This window comes from Alosa alosa, chromosome 8, assembly GCF_017589495.1.
Source record: "Alosa alosa isolate M-15738 ecotype Scorff River chromosome 8, AALO_Geno_1.1, whole genome shotgun sequence".
NCBI classification, from domain to species: Eukaryota; Metazoa; Chordata; class Actinopteri; order Clupeiformes; family Clupeidae; genus Alosa; species Alosa alosa.
In genome coordinates this window covers 4281041-4303668 of record NC_063196.1, presented here as the reverse complement: position 1 = coordinate 4303668, position 22628 = coordinate 4281041, and the positions used below count along the sequence as shown (strand labels likewise).

The 22628-nt window shown below is 41.7% G+C and overlaps 1 protein-coding gene across 1 annotated transcript in view; it reads right to left on the bottom strand.

The window, feature by feature from the left end:
* The window catches only part of arid1b (AT rich interactive domain 1B (SWI1-like)), a 78305-nt gene extending 57902 nt beyond the window's left edge, over positions 1-20403 (bottom strand). Inside the window, 2 exon segments of the mRNA XM_048251347.1 lie at positions 13378-13575; positions 19095-20403. Of these exon segments, the coding sequence (XP_048107304.1) occupies positions 13378-13575; positions 19095-20219 (1323 nt within the window). The 5' untranslated portion in view covers positions 20220-20403.
* Between the last annotated feature and the right edge of the window lie 2225 nt (positions 20404-22628).

The window sequence follows — 22628 nt, the reverse complement described above, 5'->3', positions numbered from 1 at the left end:
GCTAGAAACACAATGAAAACACTGTGGGATTTAATTTACGGAGGACTATGAAGCTAAATGAACCCTGGCTACGGGCCCATTCTACCAACTGAAATTAGAGTGCATGAAAATGCACTCTACTGTTATCCGATTTCTTCTTATTATTCTTCTTCTAACGCTTTTTGTGCGTTTAATGCGGCTTCAACCGTTTAACATAGAAACTTCTGCGTCTGTCTCAGGCTTTAAGCATACAATATGGCTCTATTAAGACTACAGATCCTGTTCAACTGCTTCCTCTGCCCACAGCTGTTTCAAAATAAAAGTCCTCACTACAATAATTCTATATTAAACAATTTAACCATTTAAACTATCCAACTATTTAACTGTTCAACTATTCCAACTGTCAGTTATCATCAACTATGCCTCTAGCCTACAATATTAAACCACCACCTACCTAGCAACCAATTTAGCAACCATTGAAATTAAGCATCTATGTCAGTTTCCATAGCAACCAATATGATTATACTAGCAAACCACTGTAGTAACTCCTTTATTTCTGATAGTAGCCACCATGGACACCCTAGCAACAACCTAGCAACGACCTCAAGTACCCTAGCAACAGCCTAGCAACCATATTCACAGTTAAAACCTAGCAACCAACATCATTAACCTAGCAACCAGCATACCAACCACCATAACTACTCTAGCAACAGTCAGTTGTCAACTTTGACTTCTTTCAACGGTTTCCTCTGCCCACAACTGTTTCAAAATAAAACTCCTCACTACAATAATTCCATTTTAAATAATTTCCCCATTTTAACTATCCAACTATTTAACTGTTCAGCCTTTCAAACTGTCAGTTGTCATCAACTATGACTCCTGCCAACTGTTTCCTCTGCCCACAACTGTTTTAAAATAAAAGTCATCACTACAATAATTCTATATTAAAAAATTTAACCATTTTAACTATCCAAATATTTAACTGTTCAGCCTTTCAAACTGTCAGTTGTCATCAACTACAACTCCCGCCAACTGTTTCCTCTGTCCTTAACTTCAAAATAAGTCCTCAATACAATAATTCGCTATAAAATAATTTAACTATTTAAACTACTCAACAGCTTTTTTCCTCTATCTGACCTCCATCTTTTTACTTAGATTATATTTTAGACAATATTCAACAATATTTCATTTAGCAGCCATTTTCATGCACTCGTAATTCCCTGGAATTACATTCTCTAGTTAATAGTTATAATAGTTATTAATAGTATAAAAGTTACAAATATGAAAAATACATTCCACACCTGTCCTAAGTAAGACCTACATAACACAGTTTGAATGAAGTTTCTACATTAAACGGTTGAAGCCGCATTAAACGCGGAAAAAGTGTTAAGGTGATGATGCATGGGGCTAGCCTAGAAATCTAGACGCGCCGCTAGCGGCAGCAAATGTAATTAGGGCTAGTCTAGCAACGCTCCGTTGGCTTGTGAGCTCCAGAAATCGAAACTCAATCAGGCCAATGAAATCGTGTATAGAGTCGTTAGGTGGGCTTAACATAATGATTGATGGCAGAGTTGCAACGGTTTGGCTTGAATTCCCTGCTACTTGAAAACAAATACGATGGATGTTGCTGTTAGTGAACAGTGTGACACGAGTTAAGCTTTTATTAAGTTGGCAAACGTTTGAACTAGCCAACTAGCTTCCCATGGTGGGAAACGCATGGGACTCATAGCGCTGCCGCTGTCCTATTGCGTGCAGAGGGAATTTGAAAGACAACTTTTTACCCTGCCCCTCGGACTGAGCACTGCGAACGGTGAGTGCCCAGACCCTACATTTTAATGTGGGTCTGGCTCGTCAGGCTAACATGGGGCAACTTCTTGAGCAATGTTGCTGGGCAACCACATAACCAGTTCCATTTATTCTGATTGGATGATCATGACAACTTGCCTACTAATGATTAAAGTTCTCCAGAAAAGAAAGTGTTGCCCAATATCAATGAGAAAATGCCAGAACCACAATAATGAGATACATTGCCCAGCAACATTGCTCAAAAAGTTGCCCCATGTATCATCAGCTTTAGAAGAAGAATAATAATAAGAAATCGGATAACAGTAGATTGCATTTTCATGCACTCTAATTAGAATCCTATGCCAGGTGTTCAGGCCACCTGCAGCATCTGTCTCAGGCTTTAAGCATACAATATGGCTGTATTAAGACTACAGATCCTCTTCAACTGCTTCCTGTGCCCACAACTGTTTCAAAATAAAAGTCCCTTTAAACTATCCAACTTTTTAACTGTTCAACTACTGTTAACTGTTCAACTGTTGTAACTGTCAGTCAACTATGACTCCCATCAACTGTATCCTCTGCCTTGAACTATTTCAAAACTAGATGTACCGCATAGCGGTACAAAATATGACCGCCGCTCAGTCCTGGACATCCGTTCCGCGAAAATAAATCACACTTCAATTTGTCTCCATATTTTACTCCATCCCCCACTCTTGAAACTTTTTGTGTATGCTTGTTTGGCATGCCTGAGTGTGTAAATGGGCTGCACAGAAAGTAGCCTACTGGTGCTGAAAAGGTGAATAGATTGTAGAATAGCCAAAGAAGATGTAGCATTGTTATAAAACCTTTAAAATCTCTAAGCAATCACAAATAGGGCAGTTCATCACAGTTCATCCATTGCAACTGGATTGATGAAAGGTCACTTACACCTGTAGGCTACATTGTATTTGGGAAAAGCAAAAGGTATCAGCATAATTTTATTTATTTATTTATTTTTATGTATTTATAAACAAAAACATCTCTTGTCAGTTCCATGCCGCTTTCAACAGCTATCAAAACAAAGGTCATTTTGGATGGATGGATGTTTCTTCTTCTACATAAGATTTTAGTCATCTTTAGTTCATGTAATACTTTATTGTCAATGCACAAATTAAGTAACAGTAGTCTGAAACGTTATTGTTAATACACAAATTAAGTAACAGTAGTCTGAAACGAAATGCTGTTTTACATCTAACCAGTGGTGCAAATAACTGACATGTCCAAATGGGCCTTGATGAAATGCGCCGCTAGACTGTTCATACACATTTTAACGGGCCAAAGTTGAAGAGCTATTGTCCGCTATTGTTCGCGGCAAATATAGGCTGATTCATGTTCCCTTGCATTGTGTAACTGAGGTCCATGGCTAGTCTGGCTTTCATCAGACCAAGCTCAATCTTTTAAGAAATCAAAAAATAAATAGCGGGCAGATCAGGCTGGGTTCACCCAGCCTAGTCCATAGGCAGCCGATATTGTTTAATTTTCGATTGAGATATACACGCTGGCTATTCTAAATGCAAAAATGCATCAGGGAGTTATGACAAAACGGTAACTAACAAACTAGATCCTAATAGAAAGCTGTTAGCTTCCCTAAGCTACAGGTAGGATTATAAAGTAGGCCTATTTACAACATAAATTGTCAATAGGCTATGCTGGCTTTACACAAATAAAAATCTCCTTTGGAAACCAATGGCTTCGCCTTACAGTATCAAGCGGACTTAAACTGCCATATCGCGGCTTAATGTTGTAATAACATTCACGCAGATCCATTAGTCAAGGAAAGCCGAATGAAGTAGCCACTTCTAAATGGGACCCACTACACAGTAGCTTAAGGTGTGTTGGTAAAGCAGCCATAATGAAATGAAGGTGTCATTGTTTGGATACTTCACACACACGCGTGCTTTTAATTTCACAGACGACAACCGCCAAGCTGGAATCAAAGCACATCGATTCCCCTCACACCCTGCACGCACTTAAAACAAAAATAAACAGGCGCCTCAGTCTCACGATGTATAGGCAAAACTGTATCAGACCGGGTGTAACGCTGGTAAATCTTCCATTGCACAGAATGATTTTGTAGCACATGCAATAAATGACAGTCGAAAAGATACAAACAGTGCTGCTATCAATTTGCTTGGTATAACCGCATTTATAGTTTTCTACAAATGCAATCAATCAAATGGGCCTCCATCACTCAACCAACGCTTAACGGTAACATTACCTAGGTCCTTATTGATATTACAAGATTAACGTATTCGCAGTAAAACCAAGCATGTCCGATAAACATCCTCAGATTTATTTCGCTTCAAGAAGAAATGGGAATTACACTTCATGTGAACATCGCCCTATCCTTATTAGATGTTCGCCCCGGTAAATTACAGTCCTTGTAGGAAGCGTCCATTGTTCTTCCAACCCACTTTTAACTTCCAACAAAATTACGCCTCACTGCAAACGAGCGCCATCTAGTGGACAAACGACTACTTATCGCCAATACTGAAAATGCAGCCATGATGATGATGAATATTTATTTTGGCTTTCTTTAATCCTACTGAATTTGTAATTATGTATCGGCCGCTCTAATACCGATAGTATGTGGGTGCCTGTGTGTGTGCATGTGTATATATGTGCACCGCCATTTACAGGCCAATGAGTGTACAGTCACTAAATGTACACATAACCTAATTTTTAGACCCCCATGGATGAAATTCTCTTAAACTTGGCATACCCCCAGAGAATGCCAGGTCAATCATACACATAAAATTTGGTGCAGTTCTGAACATCTTAACTGAAGATAGGGGCGATTAAAAAGCAGAATAATATTGCATTTTCATTTTTTTACCGGGGATGGGGACCGAAATGAAATTTTTTGCGTAAAAGTCTAGTGGGGCTACATACCCACCAAATTTCATGTACCCGGTGGTTCGGTGTCCCGGTATCAATGACCAAAAATCAGGAAGTCGATGACGGAAAAATTTTGAATTGTGTGCATGTGTGTGTACAAGTTTATGTTTATGTGTGTGGGTGTGTGTGTATGTGCGTGCTTGTGTGTTTGCCCGGCGTATGTGTGTTTGTGCATGTGCATGAATGCGCATATATGTCTACTGTGTGAGTATGTGTCATACGATGATTACTGTAAATGTATGTGTATGCGTGTGTATCTGTTTATGCACATGTGTGCACATGGAATGGGTTAACATGACCCCTGGAGGCAAACATACGAGGAAAAATTGGTCATCCTAGGCCCTACAGTTCTCAAGATATTCACAGAGAACTGTGTCTGCCCTACCCTCCTTTCGGGGGTCCAGTCCAGCGGGGGCTACAGATCAAAACGAAAAATGACGGTTCCATGCTATCCATGTGGGGGTACATGCCCACCAAGTTTTGTGTACCCGGTCTTTCAGTGTCCCGAATCCTTGTTGGTGTATGCGCCACTAAATGTACACATAAATTATTTTATTGTAAGGCCCCCATGAACGAAAGTACACAAAACTTGGCATGCATTCGAGGGTGTCATAATGATCCTACACTTTTAATTTCGCGGCAGTTTTGACCTTGTCAGCCAGAGATATTGTGATGAAAACACCTAATTTTTTTGCTTTTAATTTTTAACTAGGTGGCTTATACATGAAATAAGTGGTAACGGATGGGTTAACATGCCCCCTTAAGACCAACATACATAAAAAGGTGGACCTCCTAGGCCCCACGGTTCTCGAGATATTCACAGAAAACTGTCTCCGCCACCTGCAGGCCAGTTGGTGTATAGTAACATAAATTAATTTATTGTGTGGCCCCCATGAACGGAATTCCACAAAACTTGGCGTGCATACAGAGGGTGTCATAATGATCCTACACTTCCAATTTCGCGTGCAGTTTTGACTATGTTAGGTCACAGATACCTTCAATTACAACACCTCATTTTACTTTTTGTGTTTAACTAGGTGGCTTATACATGAAATGAGTGGTTATGGAATGGGTTGACATGGCCCCTTGAGATCAACATACAAAAAAAAAAAAAAAATGGTCCTCCTAAACCCTATATGGTTTTCGAGATATTCACAGACAACTGTGTCTGCCCTACCCTCCTTCGGGGTCCAGTCCAGCCGGGGGCTACAGATCAAAACGAAAACGATGGTTCCATCCTATCCATGTGGGGTTACATGCCCACCAAGTTTCGGTACCCGGTCTTTCAGTGTCCCGGAATCATTGACGGAAATTTGGGCATCTTGCCAAAAAAAAAAAAAAAAAATCGCCATGACTATGACCGCCCGGCGTCATAATAAGTCCTCACTAGCTAGTTAACATCATTAACATTGTTAGCATAGTTAACATAATTAACAATTTACTAATACTAATATACATATACATAATTAACAATTTACTAATTATGTAAATACTAATTTACATAATTAACTGCTAAAAATGATTAGCTAAGTTAGCTGAGTGGTTAGCATAGCTAGCATTGTTAGCCTAGTTAACATGTTAGCATTTTTAACAAAACTGCTAAAAATGATTAGCTAAGTTAGCTAAGTCTAGTTAGTTAAAATCTAAGGAGATTTTAACCATGCTGATCTAAAAACTGTACTTCCAAAGCTACACCAGCATGTTGATTTTCCAACAAGAGGAGATAACATCCTGGACCTGGTCTACACTACACACAAAGGAGCATACAAAGCCACCCCTCCCCACATTGGACTTTCAGACCATATCACTGTTATGCTAATGCCCGCATACAGACAAAGGGTAAAGCGAACAAAACCGGTTAAGTAAGCAGGTAAAAGTGTGGCCTGAGGGGGAGCCTCCGATGCTCTTCAAGACTGCTTTGACACAACAGACTGGGAAATGTTTAAGCAGGCAGCCACTTACAACAACCCCCGGACAGACATAGAGGAGTATACAGACACTGTAACCTCTTACATCACCAAAGTGCATCGATGATGTGACCCACACAAAAGACATCATCACTGGCTAACTGGAAGCCATGGCTGACAGGGGATGTCCTCAGGCTGCTGAGGGCCAGAGACAAAGCCTACAGAGCTGGGGATGAAGCTGGCATGAAAACAGCTTGAGCCAACCTGTCCCGTGGCATCAAGGAAAAAAAAAGGAATACACTCACAAGATAACCACCCACTTCAAAGATGCAGGAACTCCACAAAGCCTATGGCAGGGCATTCAGGCCCTCACGACTACAAGCCAGCCACAGAGCTGTAGAGAGCAACATCCCTCTGCTCAACAACCTGAACCGGGCTTTTTTCGCTTTGAAGCACAAACAGCACCTGCCCACAGAAGACCCATCCCCCTCTACATGAGCAGCCCCCGTGCCTCTCTGCCGACAGCGTGAAGAGGACACTTGCTGCTATCAACAACACTGTGAAGGCAACAGGTCCAGACAACATCCCAGGTCGTCGCTGAAGGACTGCGCGGGGGAGCTTAAGGATGTCTTCACAGACATCTTTAACACTTCCCTGAAGCAAAGCCATCGTCCCATCATGTTTCAAAGCTGCCACCATCATACCTGTGCCAAAACTGCTCCATCCTGCTTCAATGACTACCGCCCTGTGGCACTGACACCCATCATCATGAAGTGCTTTGAGCGCTTGTCATGTCACATATCAAAGCCATTCTCCCCACCCTGGACCCCTTCCAGTTTGCATACCGAGCCAAGCCCGGTCTACAGAGGATGCAATCTGCTCTGCCCTCCACCCAGCCCTCACCCACCTGGAAAAAGAGACTCATATGTGAGATTGCTGTTTATAGACTTCAGTTCTGCATTCAACACCATAATACCACAACAACTCATCTGCAAACTTGACAAACTGGGACTCAGTACCTACCTCTGCAACTGGCTACTGGACTTCTCTGTCAGAGGCCCCAAGTAGTAATGTGTTGGCAACAATACCTCAAGCAGCATCACACTGAGCACAGGGGCCCCCAGGCCTGCTTGCTCAGTCCGTTGCTCTTCACCCTGCTGACGATGACTGCACTGCAACCTACAGCAACAATCACATAGTGAAATTTGCTGACGACACAACTCTGGTGGGTCTCATCACCAAGGGCGTAACGAGACTCAATACAGGTTGGAGGTCGACCATCTGACCCACGTGGTGCAGGGACAACAACCTCCTGCTGAACGTCAGCAAGACCAAAGAGATTGTTGTTGACTTCCGGAGAGGTCACACCCAACACCTGCCACTGACCATCGGCCGGTGCTGTGGTGGAGAGGCGAGCAGCACCAAATTCCTGGGGGTGCACATCAGTGAAGACCTCTCCTGGACCACCAACACTGCATCACTGGCGAAGAGAGCTCAGCCTGTACTTCCTGCGAAAACTCAGGCGAGCAAGTGCTCCACCAGCCATCATGACCACATTCTACAGGCACCATTGAGGAGCATCCTCTCCAGCTGTATCGGAAGCTGCACTGAATACAACAGGAAAGCCCTGCAGCATAGTGAACACAGCTGGAAGGATCGCTTCACTCCCCTCCCTGAAGGACATTTACACCACCCACCTCACCCGCCAGGCGACCAAAATTGTGGTGATGCAAGTCACCCAGCTCACAATCTGTTTGATCTACTGCCCTCTGGGAAGAGGTGCAGAAGCCTCGCTCCCTTTTCTACCAGACTCACCAACAGCTTCATACACCAAGCTGTAAGGATGCTGAACTCTCTCCTCCTCTCCCCCTCCACCCTCAGCTACATAACATCCTGGACATTGGACCCACAATGGCCGCCTGCACTACTCCACCTGCACACTTGAACACTTGCACTTGTACACTTTACAACTTGGTGTTGTTGTCCTGAAAACACAACACTTCTGCTGCTCTTACATAACTTGCACCACTATGCCACTTTCTTTATTATTTAGGTCAAACAGTACTTTATAGTATTTTGGCCTGATTTGCACTAGTATTTTATTGACTGTCTATGCACAATTTCAACAAAATTTTGCTGCTCTTATTTTTATTATTATTATTATTATATGTGCCCTCTTATTTACTTATTTACTTACTTTTTGTTTTACTTGAATGTTATGTTTGTCTGTGGACTTAAAATTGGTCAAATATGTCTTGTCTTCACCGTGGGATAGTGAGAAACGTAATTTCGATCTCTTTGTATGTCTGGAACATGTGAAGAAATTGACAATAAAGCTGACTTTGACTTTGACTTTGACTAAGTCACATGGTTAGCATTGTTAACATGTTAGCATTTTTTACAAAACTACTAGAAAACATGAGCTAAGTTAGCTAAGTAACTTGGTTAACATAATTAACTTTGTTAGCATAGTTAACAACTGCGAGCAAACATTAGAGCCATTCCAACTGTCAGTTATCATCAACTATCTACCTATATAGAGCCTTTAAACTATTTGTCTATCAACACGCATTACATTATCAGTCTATCAACAACTTTTAAACTATCTACATTCAACTTTTAAACTGTCTACTTCTAAACTATCAACTTTTATTAAGCTATGCTATGTCTGTCCTAGCTTCATTTTCATGCACTCATAATTCCCTGGAATTACATTCTCTAGTTTCAATTTGGCATTTGGCATGTAAACAAGAGACATTATATATTCTGCACTAGTGTTGTCAAGATACCAAAATTATGACTTCGATACAATACCTGCCATAAATATCACGATGCTCGATACTGAAACGATACTACGGCAAAATCCTAAGATACCTGGAAAAGAAAGGACTCATACCTCCTCCAAGTGTATTGAGTCATTTGTGTTGAATTCGGTGCACTTTTGTAGTGTGCAGGTCAATTCTGGGTTCTAAACTTCCTACATAATTATTATTTTTTATAGTCAGTAAAATAGTAGGCCTACTTTGTGTGATTAAGTCCTTTATTTTTTGTTATAGTTCATTTTATATTGTGTTGTGTTTTTTTTGCCAATAAAGTAGCTTTAAATAGCCAAACTAGGCTAGATCAAGGTCAGTGTTGAAATTACTGCATGCAAATCACTGAATGCTATGCAGAGGGCCTAATCTTTAGGCCATCTGATGTACAGTATAGGCTTCCCTAGGCCTTCCCGTGTTCATGGGATTTCTTTGACAGTTGCAAAGGTAAAAATGTGAGGATAAGCCCAGTGTACAATTCTGGCGTTCCAACCACTCAGGTCTTAAGTCAGATAGGCCTACACCATTACCTGTTGCAATATGTCTGTGTGCATTCCTACATTAGCCTCTCGTCTATTTCTTTGATAACATGATTTGCTACAACTTAACAATAAGCCGCTATTATTATTATTAGGACTCAGGACTCAACGCTTTGGTGGTATATGCTGTGGGCTTTAATTAAGCATTTCGGGTAGCCTATCCTACATCTGGGCAATACTTATTGAACAAATTGCAGTCTACATGCCATGACAAATATTACCAGTAGTACTGACCGAACATGAAATAGATTGTTTTACGGTTATGGTAATGTTATTCTGGCGTGAACATTGCACTTTCATCATCGTTAGCACCCTATGATTACAGCTCGTTATGTCGTCAAAATTCATTGATGAAGGAAGGTTAAACTTTATCCCAGAGAACCTTACTCGTTTCGCAAAGCTAGACTAAAACAGAAGAGAAGAACCTTGGCACTAACCATGTAGTCATGTTTTCTATAGCATATTAAGTTAACCAGCCGTTCTTTGAACAAAATGTTGGGATATGTCTGCGGGGTGTTTAGCCAAGTTCCATCGCGTAGCCTACTGCTTTTAAATGACTTTGAAACATATTTCACAAAAGCGGGCCTCCGTGTACCTGATGGCTTGCCTTCACTATTCACGATGTATCCGAAATAGTTTTCACTTAGCCTTTTGTTTTATCCACAAGGCCGAGGGGCCGGTCGACAAGAACTACTGTATGTTGGCGTTGGCTCGCCTCACTCACTCAGAGCTGCCTGCTTGACCGCCCACTTGCCTAGATGCATGCAAGGAGCAATGAGAGCAGCAGTTCATGCAGACACAGAGCGTTAATTTTAATAAAGTATCGATTCTAAAAGCGTGCCGGAATTAATAGTTTTTTTTTTTTTCGTGAAGGCATCGTGATACCTTTTTAGTATCTATACACCGTGCAACACTATTCTGCAATGTTTCTGCTTTCTGTTGGTTCTGCCAGCGTTTGGGCTAGTCAAAGGCAGGAAACTAATCAACACAAACGGGCCCACAGGGGTCAGTGGCAGGTCCACTAGAGAACACGGCTCACCTCAGGTGGATGCCACAAGGCACAGGCAGACGGCACTCTTAACACTCTCACAGCAGGGGAGAAGTCTTACACCACAGCTCTCAACTCAAACGAGCAAAGGAAACTAGGCACATGTGTACGTGTGTGTGTGTTGGGAGTAAAGTAAGCAGGAGTTACTGACTCAGGTGGAAACATTTTTCTCAATAAATGTAATAATTATGAAATGATTACTATGTGATCCCTTATCACCCAACAATCCTTGGTCAATAGCAGGACGACACGCCTTTTGAATGCTGAATGAGTATGGGCTTGTGTATTTTTTGTGATGTTTGGCTTTAAAAGGCTCTAGCTATACCCCAGGGTATTGGGAAAAGGAGGAGAGCGTAACACTAGTCAGGATGGCTTTATAGCGTTTTCAATTCAAAATTAGCCTATTGAAGATAATCCAAAACATCACAATGAAAAAAAATCAGTACAGTAACCGAGTGTAATTGGCTCATTCATTCCCTTACTCTCCACCTCAAGCTGGTGTGTGGTGAGCGTTCTGGTGCATAATGGCCGCCGTGCATCACCCAGATGGGTGCTACACATTGGTGGTGGTTAGTGAGGTTCTCCCTCCCCTGTGAAGTGCTTTGAGTGTCGAAAAAATGTGTTGTTAGTACCAGCTTACCTGGGTTTCTACATCTCTCTTCCACACACACACACACACACAGGAGACCCTTGAGACAAAGTTTGTGTGTCATACCAATGTCTCACACAAATTCCAATTCCAGGAAAATATCTCGCACATTTCAGCTAGGTCCACATGATTTCTGTGTGCCCGAGTCTGTCCCTATCGGCCTATTATTTTAGACTGATTTTCTGCCAAGCCATTTCAGTGGTGATAGTAAAGGCATCAAAAGTGTGAAGGGCCAGAAGGAAATTCATGATAGTTTAAACAAATTTAAATTAAACATTTAGAGAGAACATAAAAAGGAACATAATCAACATTCACATTTGTGTTAAGTAAAGTTAAGTGCAGTGCAGTGTGTGTTTGTGTGTGTGTGTGTGCGCGCAGTGCATTTCTGTGTGTGGTCCAAGCGTGTTTCCAGTTTATGAGTGTGGCTCCTACGTCAGCAGATTGGCTCTGTGTGTGTGTATATGTGTGAGTGTATGAGTATGTGTGAGTGTGTGTGTGTGTGTGTGTGTGTGTGTGAGAGTGTGTGAGTGGCAGGCTGTCTCTTGGGTGGCTTTACTCCCCATCCAGCAGGCTTGAGCTAAATATAGTTTCAGTGCAGCCTGCACCCAGAATAGCGCAGCACTGACCAGCCCAACCTCACCAGCCCACTCAAACATGCACGCCGAGCCTTCCACCCAGCGTGGCAATGTCTGCCTCAAACACTCAAACCCACACACACACACATATAGACTTTAAAGACAGGACATGCACATCCAACACCCAAATGCACACACAGGACAAAATAGTATCATGTGCCCTAGGCTTAGAGAGTGGTTTCTCTTCCTGTTTAGCGATGCGCTAGAATTTCAACTCATGTGCTAGGAGCCCCCCCCCCCTCCCCGATATCTCTCTCTCTCTCTCTCTCTCTGTTGGTGGTGGTGCTGCTGCTGCTGCAACGACCTGAAATACCACTGCCGCTAAATTAAGAACACCCCAACAATTTAGTGCTATTTCTGTTAGGTCCATGGGAGACTTCAGCTGATTCACAGACATGGTTTTCAGTGCCACAGGGGGAAACTTTAATTAAACTCTGCATCGTAACAACATAACATCAAGGAAATATTGCCTGACATTAAAATAACCCAACAAAAGACAACTTTGTGCTACACCCTACAGCAGGGGTCTCAAACTCAAATGAGCTGGGGGCCAATTCTGCCAACGTCATCTGATTGGAGGGCCGGCTATTTCTGAAAATGCAATGTTCTTTTTTTCAAATACCACACAAAACTGCAAACAGAAAGTGCAAGTGTTTTTATCTAGTTTTAGACACTTGTGCTAGCAACCTTAGCTTATAAATAAAATAATGATAAATAAATATTAATACAAATTATAAAACAAATGAAAAGCATAAAAACAGGTATGTGTGTGTGTGTTTCAGACTAAATAAAAATATTTTCCTCTCCTAACTTTTTTAAACCTGGCAAACTATAGGCGTCAGGGTTAAGAAAGCAACACCATTGGATTTTTATATCAAAATTTCAAAAGGCCATGGCTTGAAAGTGGTCAGAGATAAAGTCCTACTGTAAATGTAAAAATCTTTGAGTAAAACAAAAGTTTATGAAGGGGGTAAATGTACCCATCTAATTTGCCACTAGATGGCAAGCACCTCAACAAAGGTCATGCTAGCAAATACCAACTAGGCTCAGGCCTTCTTGGTCCTGCCTCCATAGTCCATACATACCTGCTGCTGTGGAGGGTATTGCATGCCTCCCATTGGCACTTGGCCCCGCCCCTGCATTCCCATTGGGTAGCGGTGCGGGCCGGGCGCCCCGTACGGCTGGCCTGGGTAGGCCCCGCCGGGCTGCTGCTGGCCGTAGGGACTGCTCCCTACGCTGTACAGCTGCGAGCGCTTCATCGCCATGGCGTCCATGGGCGTCACCTGCAAGGAAGAATCACTGGGAATTAGTGAAGAGGAAGAGGGTTGATGGACCACAACAGGCTAAACCACAGGAGACATAACGACATTACAACACGTACAGACAGGTGGTTATCCATCTTCTGCCATCTTAGGGTAACATTTTATTTTTGCCACTGAGTGGCATTGAGCGCTTACTTATGTTGTGCCCACTTTTCGATGGTAAGTATTGTCACAATATCTGCACTGTATACTAATACTAAACTAAGTATTTGAAGTGTGCAAGTAGGCGGTTTGAGACACAGCCATCAAGCCCAGTTGAAAGAGGGAAACAGGGCAAAGTGCCATTCAGCGATATGGGAATCAGGTTAGGCTCGTGAGCCTGAAAAACCATGAGAGCAATCCAGACTAATCTGCTCATGTCACTGCCAACGTCAGGCCAATTGAGGCAGCACTTACAGAAAATGTGAGCAATTGAGAAACCCTGGGAGGCCACTTTAAACGAGCACTTTTAGTGTCAGCAGTCAGGCCCTGGCGCCCAGCGCTTTTTTTTGTTACCTCCCTCACAATTATTTACTTTTCATTAACCAGTCCCGTTCTATTTTTCTATAAGTCTGCTAAATTTTCTAGGCTATTTAATTAAAAACAACAATTATAGCAAAGAAAAGAACATGTAGAAGAAGCGTTTGCCATCCTTACATGTGCTGTAACAATGACCTACTCTGTAGTATGCAACAAAATAAGTCTGACATGAAACTCAATTCACAATTTATGGTTCTGGAACTGTCCTAGACAACACCTCTAGAGATAATCAAAAGGGCAAGATGCTTCAATAAAAACATTAATGGGCCTAAACATTACAGAGCTGAAGCCAAGGCATTGCAATAAAGCTTCTATTTGGAGTTGTTTTTATTTCAATTTTTACGACTGCTAAATAGCTTCAGTCCTCCCAATAAAAAAAAATGTTAAAAAAAAATCTGCAAAGCAGCAATGGTCCAATGGTCCACACTTCATTGGCTAGTGGTGTTTTCACATGCACAACAAGCAAAGAGGGCTTCATGGCCTTCGTGGCTGAGCGCATGTGTGTGTTTTGCAGTGACATTCAGGGCGGGAAGTTCAGGGTTGCATCTGACAGTTCAACCGAAATCCCACGTGTTCCTTTGTGTGTCGGCGTGCCGCCAGCATAATCATTTTCACTTCCTCTTTTTTTGTGCTCATGTGCTTTGAGCCGGAGGCGGGGCATCTGTCAAGCGAATGGCTCTCTCCGGGTGAAGGACAGGGGAACTGAGATGAGCTGTGCCCAGGAGGGAAGCTGCACAATCTGGGCGATCAGACAAGCAGACCTGGGCCCGGTCGGCAATAAGGGGAATGAATCAAGGCAGCGGGAGGAGAGACAGAGCGAGCGAGCGAGCGAGCGAGCGAGCGAGAGAGAGAGAGAGAGAGAGAACAGTTTCCATTTGTTGTCAGAAATGTAGTTGTGGGAGGTGGTGGTGGAAGAGAGACAGACAGAGAGAAAGGACAAGCCGACAACAGCACAATGAAGAAAATATCCTGATCGTCCTGTTCTCCAAACCACAAGCTTGACTACGCAGACAGTGCTAAACAAACCAAGCAGTCTCGGGGACATCATACAGGAAATCAGTTTCACGAAAAGTTCAAAATGAGCTCCTTGTTTCCCCAAAACATCATAAAAATTAAATCTGATGGTTTGTATGCACTGTATCTGAATGAAAGACATGATAAAGAGTAGAGGGGAAAAAAGACACCCACTTTAAGGGGCCTATTCTGAGAATCAATTACTGTAAAGGGATGAAGATCATTGGCTTCCAGATTTAGCAGTTCACAACTGCTCTGTCACAGCAGCATGGCAGCATGAGTACTGGGTTAAGGCCAAGAGAGTCAGGAGGTGGACCTCCCCGCCACCTCCCCCCCACTCCCACACAAACGGAAATGAATAAGCCTACAAGATTTTTCATCTTCCTTCCGACATGGTTGCAGTAAGACTTTCTTTTAAAGTTGATGACCACTTCAAATCATCTGAGAATCATACATGACATAAGCCATCACAATTCTGTAAATACACAAGATAAAATAGACTTCTGTAAAGGATTTAGCAAAATCATCAAACCCTTCACAGTTGTAATGTACAGAAGCCTCTAGGTTCCCCAATTTAATGATACAGATGTTCTGAGAAATTGTCAAAGAATATTAACTAGGCAGGAGAGCTTAAAGCAACACCAAAGACTTTTTTATACCTTAAAATAATGTTTCCAAAATCGTTTCAGTGGTTCATCAACTCGTAACAGGGTGATCGGCAATTCTGCATTCGCTTCGCGGCCCTCTATCGGCTATAACCGCACTATGTAAGTTTGCCAGATCGGGTAGCGGATCTGTAGTTTGATGGAATGAGACATAAAAAAACTAATTTGATAAAAAAAAATTGACTTGCATCTGATTTCGCAAAATAGTAAATAAATGCAAAATATTCTACCTTGTCTGTGGACATCGTTATTTGCAAAACCAGTGCTGGATAAACAAATAGCGTACGTGCAACACAGGGAAAGTTCTTTGGTGTTGCTTTAAAATGCATTCAGGAGATATATTGAAACATCTTGTTTTGTAACCTTGTTTTGCCATCACTCCAACATAAGTCATCTGTAACAAACTGATGATATTGGATGTACCTTCTTTGCACTTCAATTCATATACTGACAACTAGATCAGTAGATGCGCTATACTTTGCCAATTAACCACACTAAAGACAGGGTTCCTACACATTTTGCATTTCAAAATTCCATACTTTTTCCATACTCAAATTTCCAAACTTCTCGGTAGATTTTTCTGACCATATTCTCGACATTGTGGCCACTTCTGGTTGTGATAACTCGGTGAAAACAAAAGGTATGGACAACTGAAGTGAATTAAAAAAATGACACTTAATATTCGTCCATTTAGCTGGGTCATTTTTAGTTGTATCTTGACGATGGGGACTGATACCCTGGAAATCCAGAGCTCTCGTGAGAGCACAATGGAATTGTCTCTGCGAGACACTCTGGCAAAGAGCAATGATGCACGTTACTTTTACCCCAACATTCTGGGGAACCAGCAAAACTGATGAAGACAGCGTTGCAACGTTGGAGGACAGTACACATTGGTCGTAGTGTTATCCGATTGTGTCGAAGTCCGAAATCATTCAGAGTAAACATGGTCTAGTGTTATCTAATTGCGTGCAGTGAGATTTTTAAATGCATGCTTGTTGCCGCCCCTCGAGTTGGGCCATTACATTGCTCTTTGCCTGACCCTTAATCTTTCTAGATTATCAGGGTCTGGATTTTCCAGGCTAGGGGACTGACAGTTAAACTACACAACAGTAGGAATGGTTCATTATGACCTGAGTGAAGTGATTAGTACTGCAAATGCAATAGTCTGGAAACAAATATTTCTCCATACCCTTGTTTCTTTTTTCCATACTTATCCAGACCTGGAAATTACTAAAATCAAATTCCATACTTTTCAAGGTTTTCCATACTGCGTAGGAACCCTGTAAAGACTAAAGACTATGGCCTATTCATTCACCCTACATGACTTGGTTATAACATTGCCTCCAACTCAAATACCCAGTTCAAACTGACAAACAATCAAATAAATTATCTCCTACTCTACAAGAAGTCGACTTTAAATGACAAATTGTGTGCTGGTTTTTAAATTTAGTCTAAGCATAACCCTGACAGCAGAGGATACCTAACCATATATTTTAAAAATGCTATACGATACAGGCGTTTCCTCTAGCAAAGCCTCCACTAACATACCCAGGGCACTGAAGCAAAACTGTTCCCCATTTCCTGCTGAGACAGACAATAACTGGCAGCACATGGCTAATCTGCATGTGTGTGAAGGTCAGCGAAACTCATCCAGAGGTGAACAAAAAAAAAGTGTGGTCCCTTAAGGTGGCCCTAGCATAAAAGCAAGTGACAGATTACTAAACCCAGTGCACTCACTAGGTACAGTGGCTGGTTGATCATGAAGCTGTCACAGAAGGTCTACAAACAATATAGGACCTACAATACTGTAAAAAATACTGTTTTGATTTTCTTCATAATTAACACACTATTTATTCTAATTCTTCAGGGGTGAAAAAAAACAGTAGGAAAAAACACATTAACAGTGACTCAAACTTGGGAATCAAAGTTGATGCCCACTGACAGAGAGGGAGGCAATCAGCTTGAAGTCTACTGTCCAACTACTTTTGAATCTGCTTAAACTCTTTTCCTTTGATTAAACTGTTTGCAAGTTCAACTAAACTTTTAAACATGACACTATTAACCTTACCAAAAATGATTACATCAATACAAACACTCTGTGGCTGGAAAAGGCCCAACCTCACACTATGCAGACATTAAAAATAATTTGTCTTTAACTGCCACCAACTTTAAAGATAGAATGACAGTTGTAACAAAACACATAACATCCTACAAAGACATGCTCTACTTGTGCCCTAATCACCCTCCCCTCCCTATCAATCAAATGACTTAGCTTACAGGCTAGTTAGCTTCTCTTTTAGCTACAATTAGCCAATTTACTTGTAAGATGCTAGCGATAGCTAACCTTAGCTAACATTAGGTAGCTAAATTAACTTTGTTTCCGCGAATAGTTTTTAAAGTCTTACCCAAATTCAACGGGTGATTTTAATCGACTAAACTTTCTATTATGTTTGCAGCAACGAAATTGGTCATATGTAGCTATTGCTATAGTTTAATATGTTACATTTTTAACGTTATAAACCCCAATAAAGCGATTGCACAGCCTAGGGTTACAGGCTAGCCAAAATGGTAACGTTAGCTAGAATGTTAATGTTAGCACTGCTACCCCCTCCAACTGCAGTAGTTTAACGTTACTACTAGAATGTTCCATGGTAGGAAACACGGTCTGTTTCTTCTCCAGAGAAGTCACTTTTTAAACGTCGTAAATAATGTAGTACCATATATAATGATACGGAAATGTATTTGATAGAATACTTATGAAGCGAAACTTGTGTAAAATATATATGTTCAAGGGTAGCTGGAGGAAGCTAACGTTAACCTGCTACAAATAATGGCCAATCGTTTGCTAAATGCATTAGAAGCTACGGCTAGCTTAGCCAGCTAACGTTAAGTCACCTTGGGACAGAACTTAATAAGGTAACTTTGTTTCAGGTTACACAGCTGATTGCAATGACTAAACAGGAGTTGTTCTGAGTCCGTATATAACAATTTCATATAATAGAGTCTACATTTCTACCCTCTTGCAATGAACATGTTACCGAGTTTGTCATGGCAAGTTATTCAAATGCTCCTTTAGACGTTGGCTAACGTTAGCTAGCATTGGCTCCTGCCAAATCGCTAAATGGTCCAAGCTAGCTGTGGTGGTACAGGGCCGCTGGAAACAAGTTGACGAGTTAGCTAGCTGGCTAAGAAGCAATGTAACTAGGCGGATAGCTATGCTCACAAGCAGTAACTTGTTTTAGAGAACTCAACGTAAACAGACAAACAACTTAACGAACCCACCTGAGCCCTGTTGCCACCGTGACCGTTGTTCCCAGGGCTCATTGCTGGATGATTTCTTTGTTGTCCTCCCCAACCATGAGAAGTTTGGGCATATTGAGAGCTCATTTCTTTGCTCAAGCCCATGCTTGATTGTTGTTGTTGTGCAGAGGGATTATTGTAATCTTGATAGCCACTGCCATATCCTCGCATCATAGGACTTGGCGATGTCAGTAACTGGTTCAAAGTAGGGGTAGCTCCAGATGGGTGCTGTTGATTTTGTCCAGGAAATCGCTGAAAACCCCCGACATTTACACCACCAGAAGCCGAGGCTGTAGCCATGGCAGCTTTTCCATGACTAGCTGAAGTCGTATTACCACCTGGGCCCATCATGTTGTTCCCCTGCCGTGAGGGGCTCATCATACCATATCCAGTGCCACCATAGCCAGGTCTGTAATTCGGATAGTGGTTGTAGGGGTTATTATGATACCCTTCGTGAGAGTTTTGTACTTGATCCATGCTGTTTTGTGCCGAATGCATTATCCCCGTCCCAGGGCTTTGTTGTCCGCCATGTTGATCAAAGCAAGGCCCTCCTCTTCCATTCCCATAATAATTATTAAACTCAGAAACCGTAGTGTTCCCACTTTGTGACTGGTTGATGTTGTTATTCGTTGGTCCCAAGTTGCTGTGGTCGTACCTGCTGCCCATCCGATCACCCGTTTTGCAGGATCGGTCCTCCTCTTCACTTTTATTCAGTAATTGCTGATGGCGTTCGGTTTGATCGCCCAAAATATTCTCTTTCCCTCCATGTTGACGATTCCCGAAGTCTCCTTGCGCTGATTGCTGGTTGCTAATGTTGTTGTTTTGAATTTGACGTTGGTGATGCTGTTGGAATTGATTGAATGGTTGCGACTGTTGCTGTGGAGGTGTGTGGTGGTGAGACGAAGGAGGGGGATCTCCGCCACCAGCATTTTTCAGTTTATGATTCGCTAGCAAACCTGTCTCCATCCTCGAAGTCACTTTCGGATTTGAAGATGATATAGATTTATTTCCATATTCCTTCTCTCGTGGATCCGAATTGTTGCCCATAGAGGCGCGAGCTATGCTTGTTATGTTCAGCTCATGATGAAAACGATCTACATTATTCATAGGGGTAGCGCTGCCCCTATCTCCTGCCCCAAACACAGCCCCGGATCAGCGAGATGCTCCTCCTGACTTAAACGATTTTTAACTTATGACTCAAAGGGAAGGATAAACTAGGTTTGCTTTCATTATTTAGTGTTGAAGCCGCCACAACTTGTGTGGGCATGGCAAGTCATCATTTATGACCGGCACAACGAAAATATACGTTCAGGGGGGAGGTGGTGAGCCAGTTGGAGGGAAATGCGTTTAACAATCAACTGAAGCACGTCTTGATTCTTAACGAAATACCATATTTTGTTTCAATTGTGAATGTTGTAGATTATATCTATGACGAAAATGTATTGGAAACTTTTCATCTCCTTTCACCCATATGGGGCAGAAACACGTAGGCTACCCTTTCACCAAGCATGGCATTATCGAAAACTGTAACAACTATTATCCACCAGCGCCTATCTTGGAAAATGCGGGCTGGATTCAGTATAGAATCTGGACTGGATTTGTAACAATGTTTGGGCACATCACAAGCAAAGATAATTTGACCTTCATCCTCCCCTCACAATATAGACTATACATACTACGTCGGGTGATTGTGCAGAATGGCATTTCCATCAGAAGTTAGCAGAATATATGGGGTAACAAAAGATATGTTAGCATTAGCACAAAAAAACCAAAATGACCCCTCCATATCGTGTTTTCTGTATGATTCGAGTAGAACATTCAATCCATTTTTCTGTAGCATTCGAGTTACAATATGTTTTCAGTTTTTCCCCTTTAGGTCAGCTGAAATATTCGGTTTCGTAGGCTATAGCAAGGGAGAATTTCACATGTTCCAGTATACGAGAATACAAAGTGTGTCTAGGCTTCCCTGGAGGTTTTGCAATAAAATACGACATCCATAGGCTACCGTTTGAATACACACTTCACTTCATGTTTCATAAAGGACACGTTGAGAAAACAGGATATCAGAATCTTGACAAAAGAAACATCCTTTGTGCAAGCGGCAAAGAATGTTATTGATAGTTTCACACAATTCTTATGGGAAATCAAGTTAGCCCTCTGGTGGACCTCTGCAGAATTAGAGTACATTCTTGACCTCCTCAAAGCCACCCCAGACTGTCAGTTTTCATCTGATTAATTTCTCCACTGAATATTGCACACTGAATGTAGGCTTCATTATATTGCAACTCTCATTTTGTATCTCATTTTTTCTTAAGGATTTCTAAAATTCCCAATCAGCTGGCTGCTAACATTTTTACCTTTGGTCTTCAAAAACAAAACAAAGGATGCATAGTGTACTCTCTCTCTCTCTCTCTGTGTACACGCATGGATTGTCACTTAGGGGACTCACTGGGTTGTGTAAGGGAGAGTCTGCAGGGACCTCCCCCGGCAGCAGTGGCAGCAACCCAGTCAAGTCAAGCACAGAAAGTGGGTCAGACAGAAAAGCCACAGAGAAAACAGCTAAACCCAGCTCTGTAGCATACTAAAGGGTTTTTCCCAGAATGACTGAGGAAATGCTAGCATTAGGTACACCTAATGACCAGATCATAATGGCTAGTAAACTCTGTAATCTGTAGGCCTACTGAACACCTTCCTTTTTTCCAACAGTTCTTCTTCATTTCACTGAATAAGTGGTACAATTAGGGCATTACATTTGCTGGGTTTAGTTTAAATAATTTAAGACCAAATTTTTAAATCTGTCATGAAGAAAAACAAGCAGCATAGTTTTGGGCAGTATCACAAGATTATTATATACATAAGGTCTAGCATAAGGTCTTGATAGTCAGCACTAAAAAAATATTTTCATTTCAGTGAGACTGAAACTACAAATGTAAGATTCACCTGTCTCAAGGTGAAATAACATGCCCTTGCCACACACATTTCTATCTAGTGCTGTTAATTTATCTAGTCGGGACAACATTTTAAAAGACAGTCTGAACATCAGATGTAATTGTTGGGTGCTCCTTGTGTGCTCTCAGGCACTCGCGCAGCCAGGAGGGTGGTCTACAATATTTTTCCCAAGGATAATCCGAACAAGCAGACAGAGAAATGGTAATTAGACTGGTGCAAGCTGGCTGACAGTATTGTGTGGTTAAAATCAAAGTACTTTATCTTAAAACTTCATTGCCAGAATTACTTTTTTTTCTGAGGACAGTCAGTCAAGACTATTATTTAAAACTGTTGAATTATATAACAGTTTCATGGGGGTAAATGTCAGAATATAGCTCTTAGTGAAGTACTATTCATTGTACAATATGTTAGCAAAGTGTCCTGTTGAAGGGTGAGTGTTGTAACCCTTTGTATATGACTTGTCTCATATTGATTTAATTCTTTAATTCTGGTGCCAGTGGATGTCTATCCTTGGGCAGATTTAAGTAAGAACTATATAGATCATAAAAAGTAATGATGATACATAAT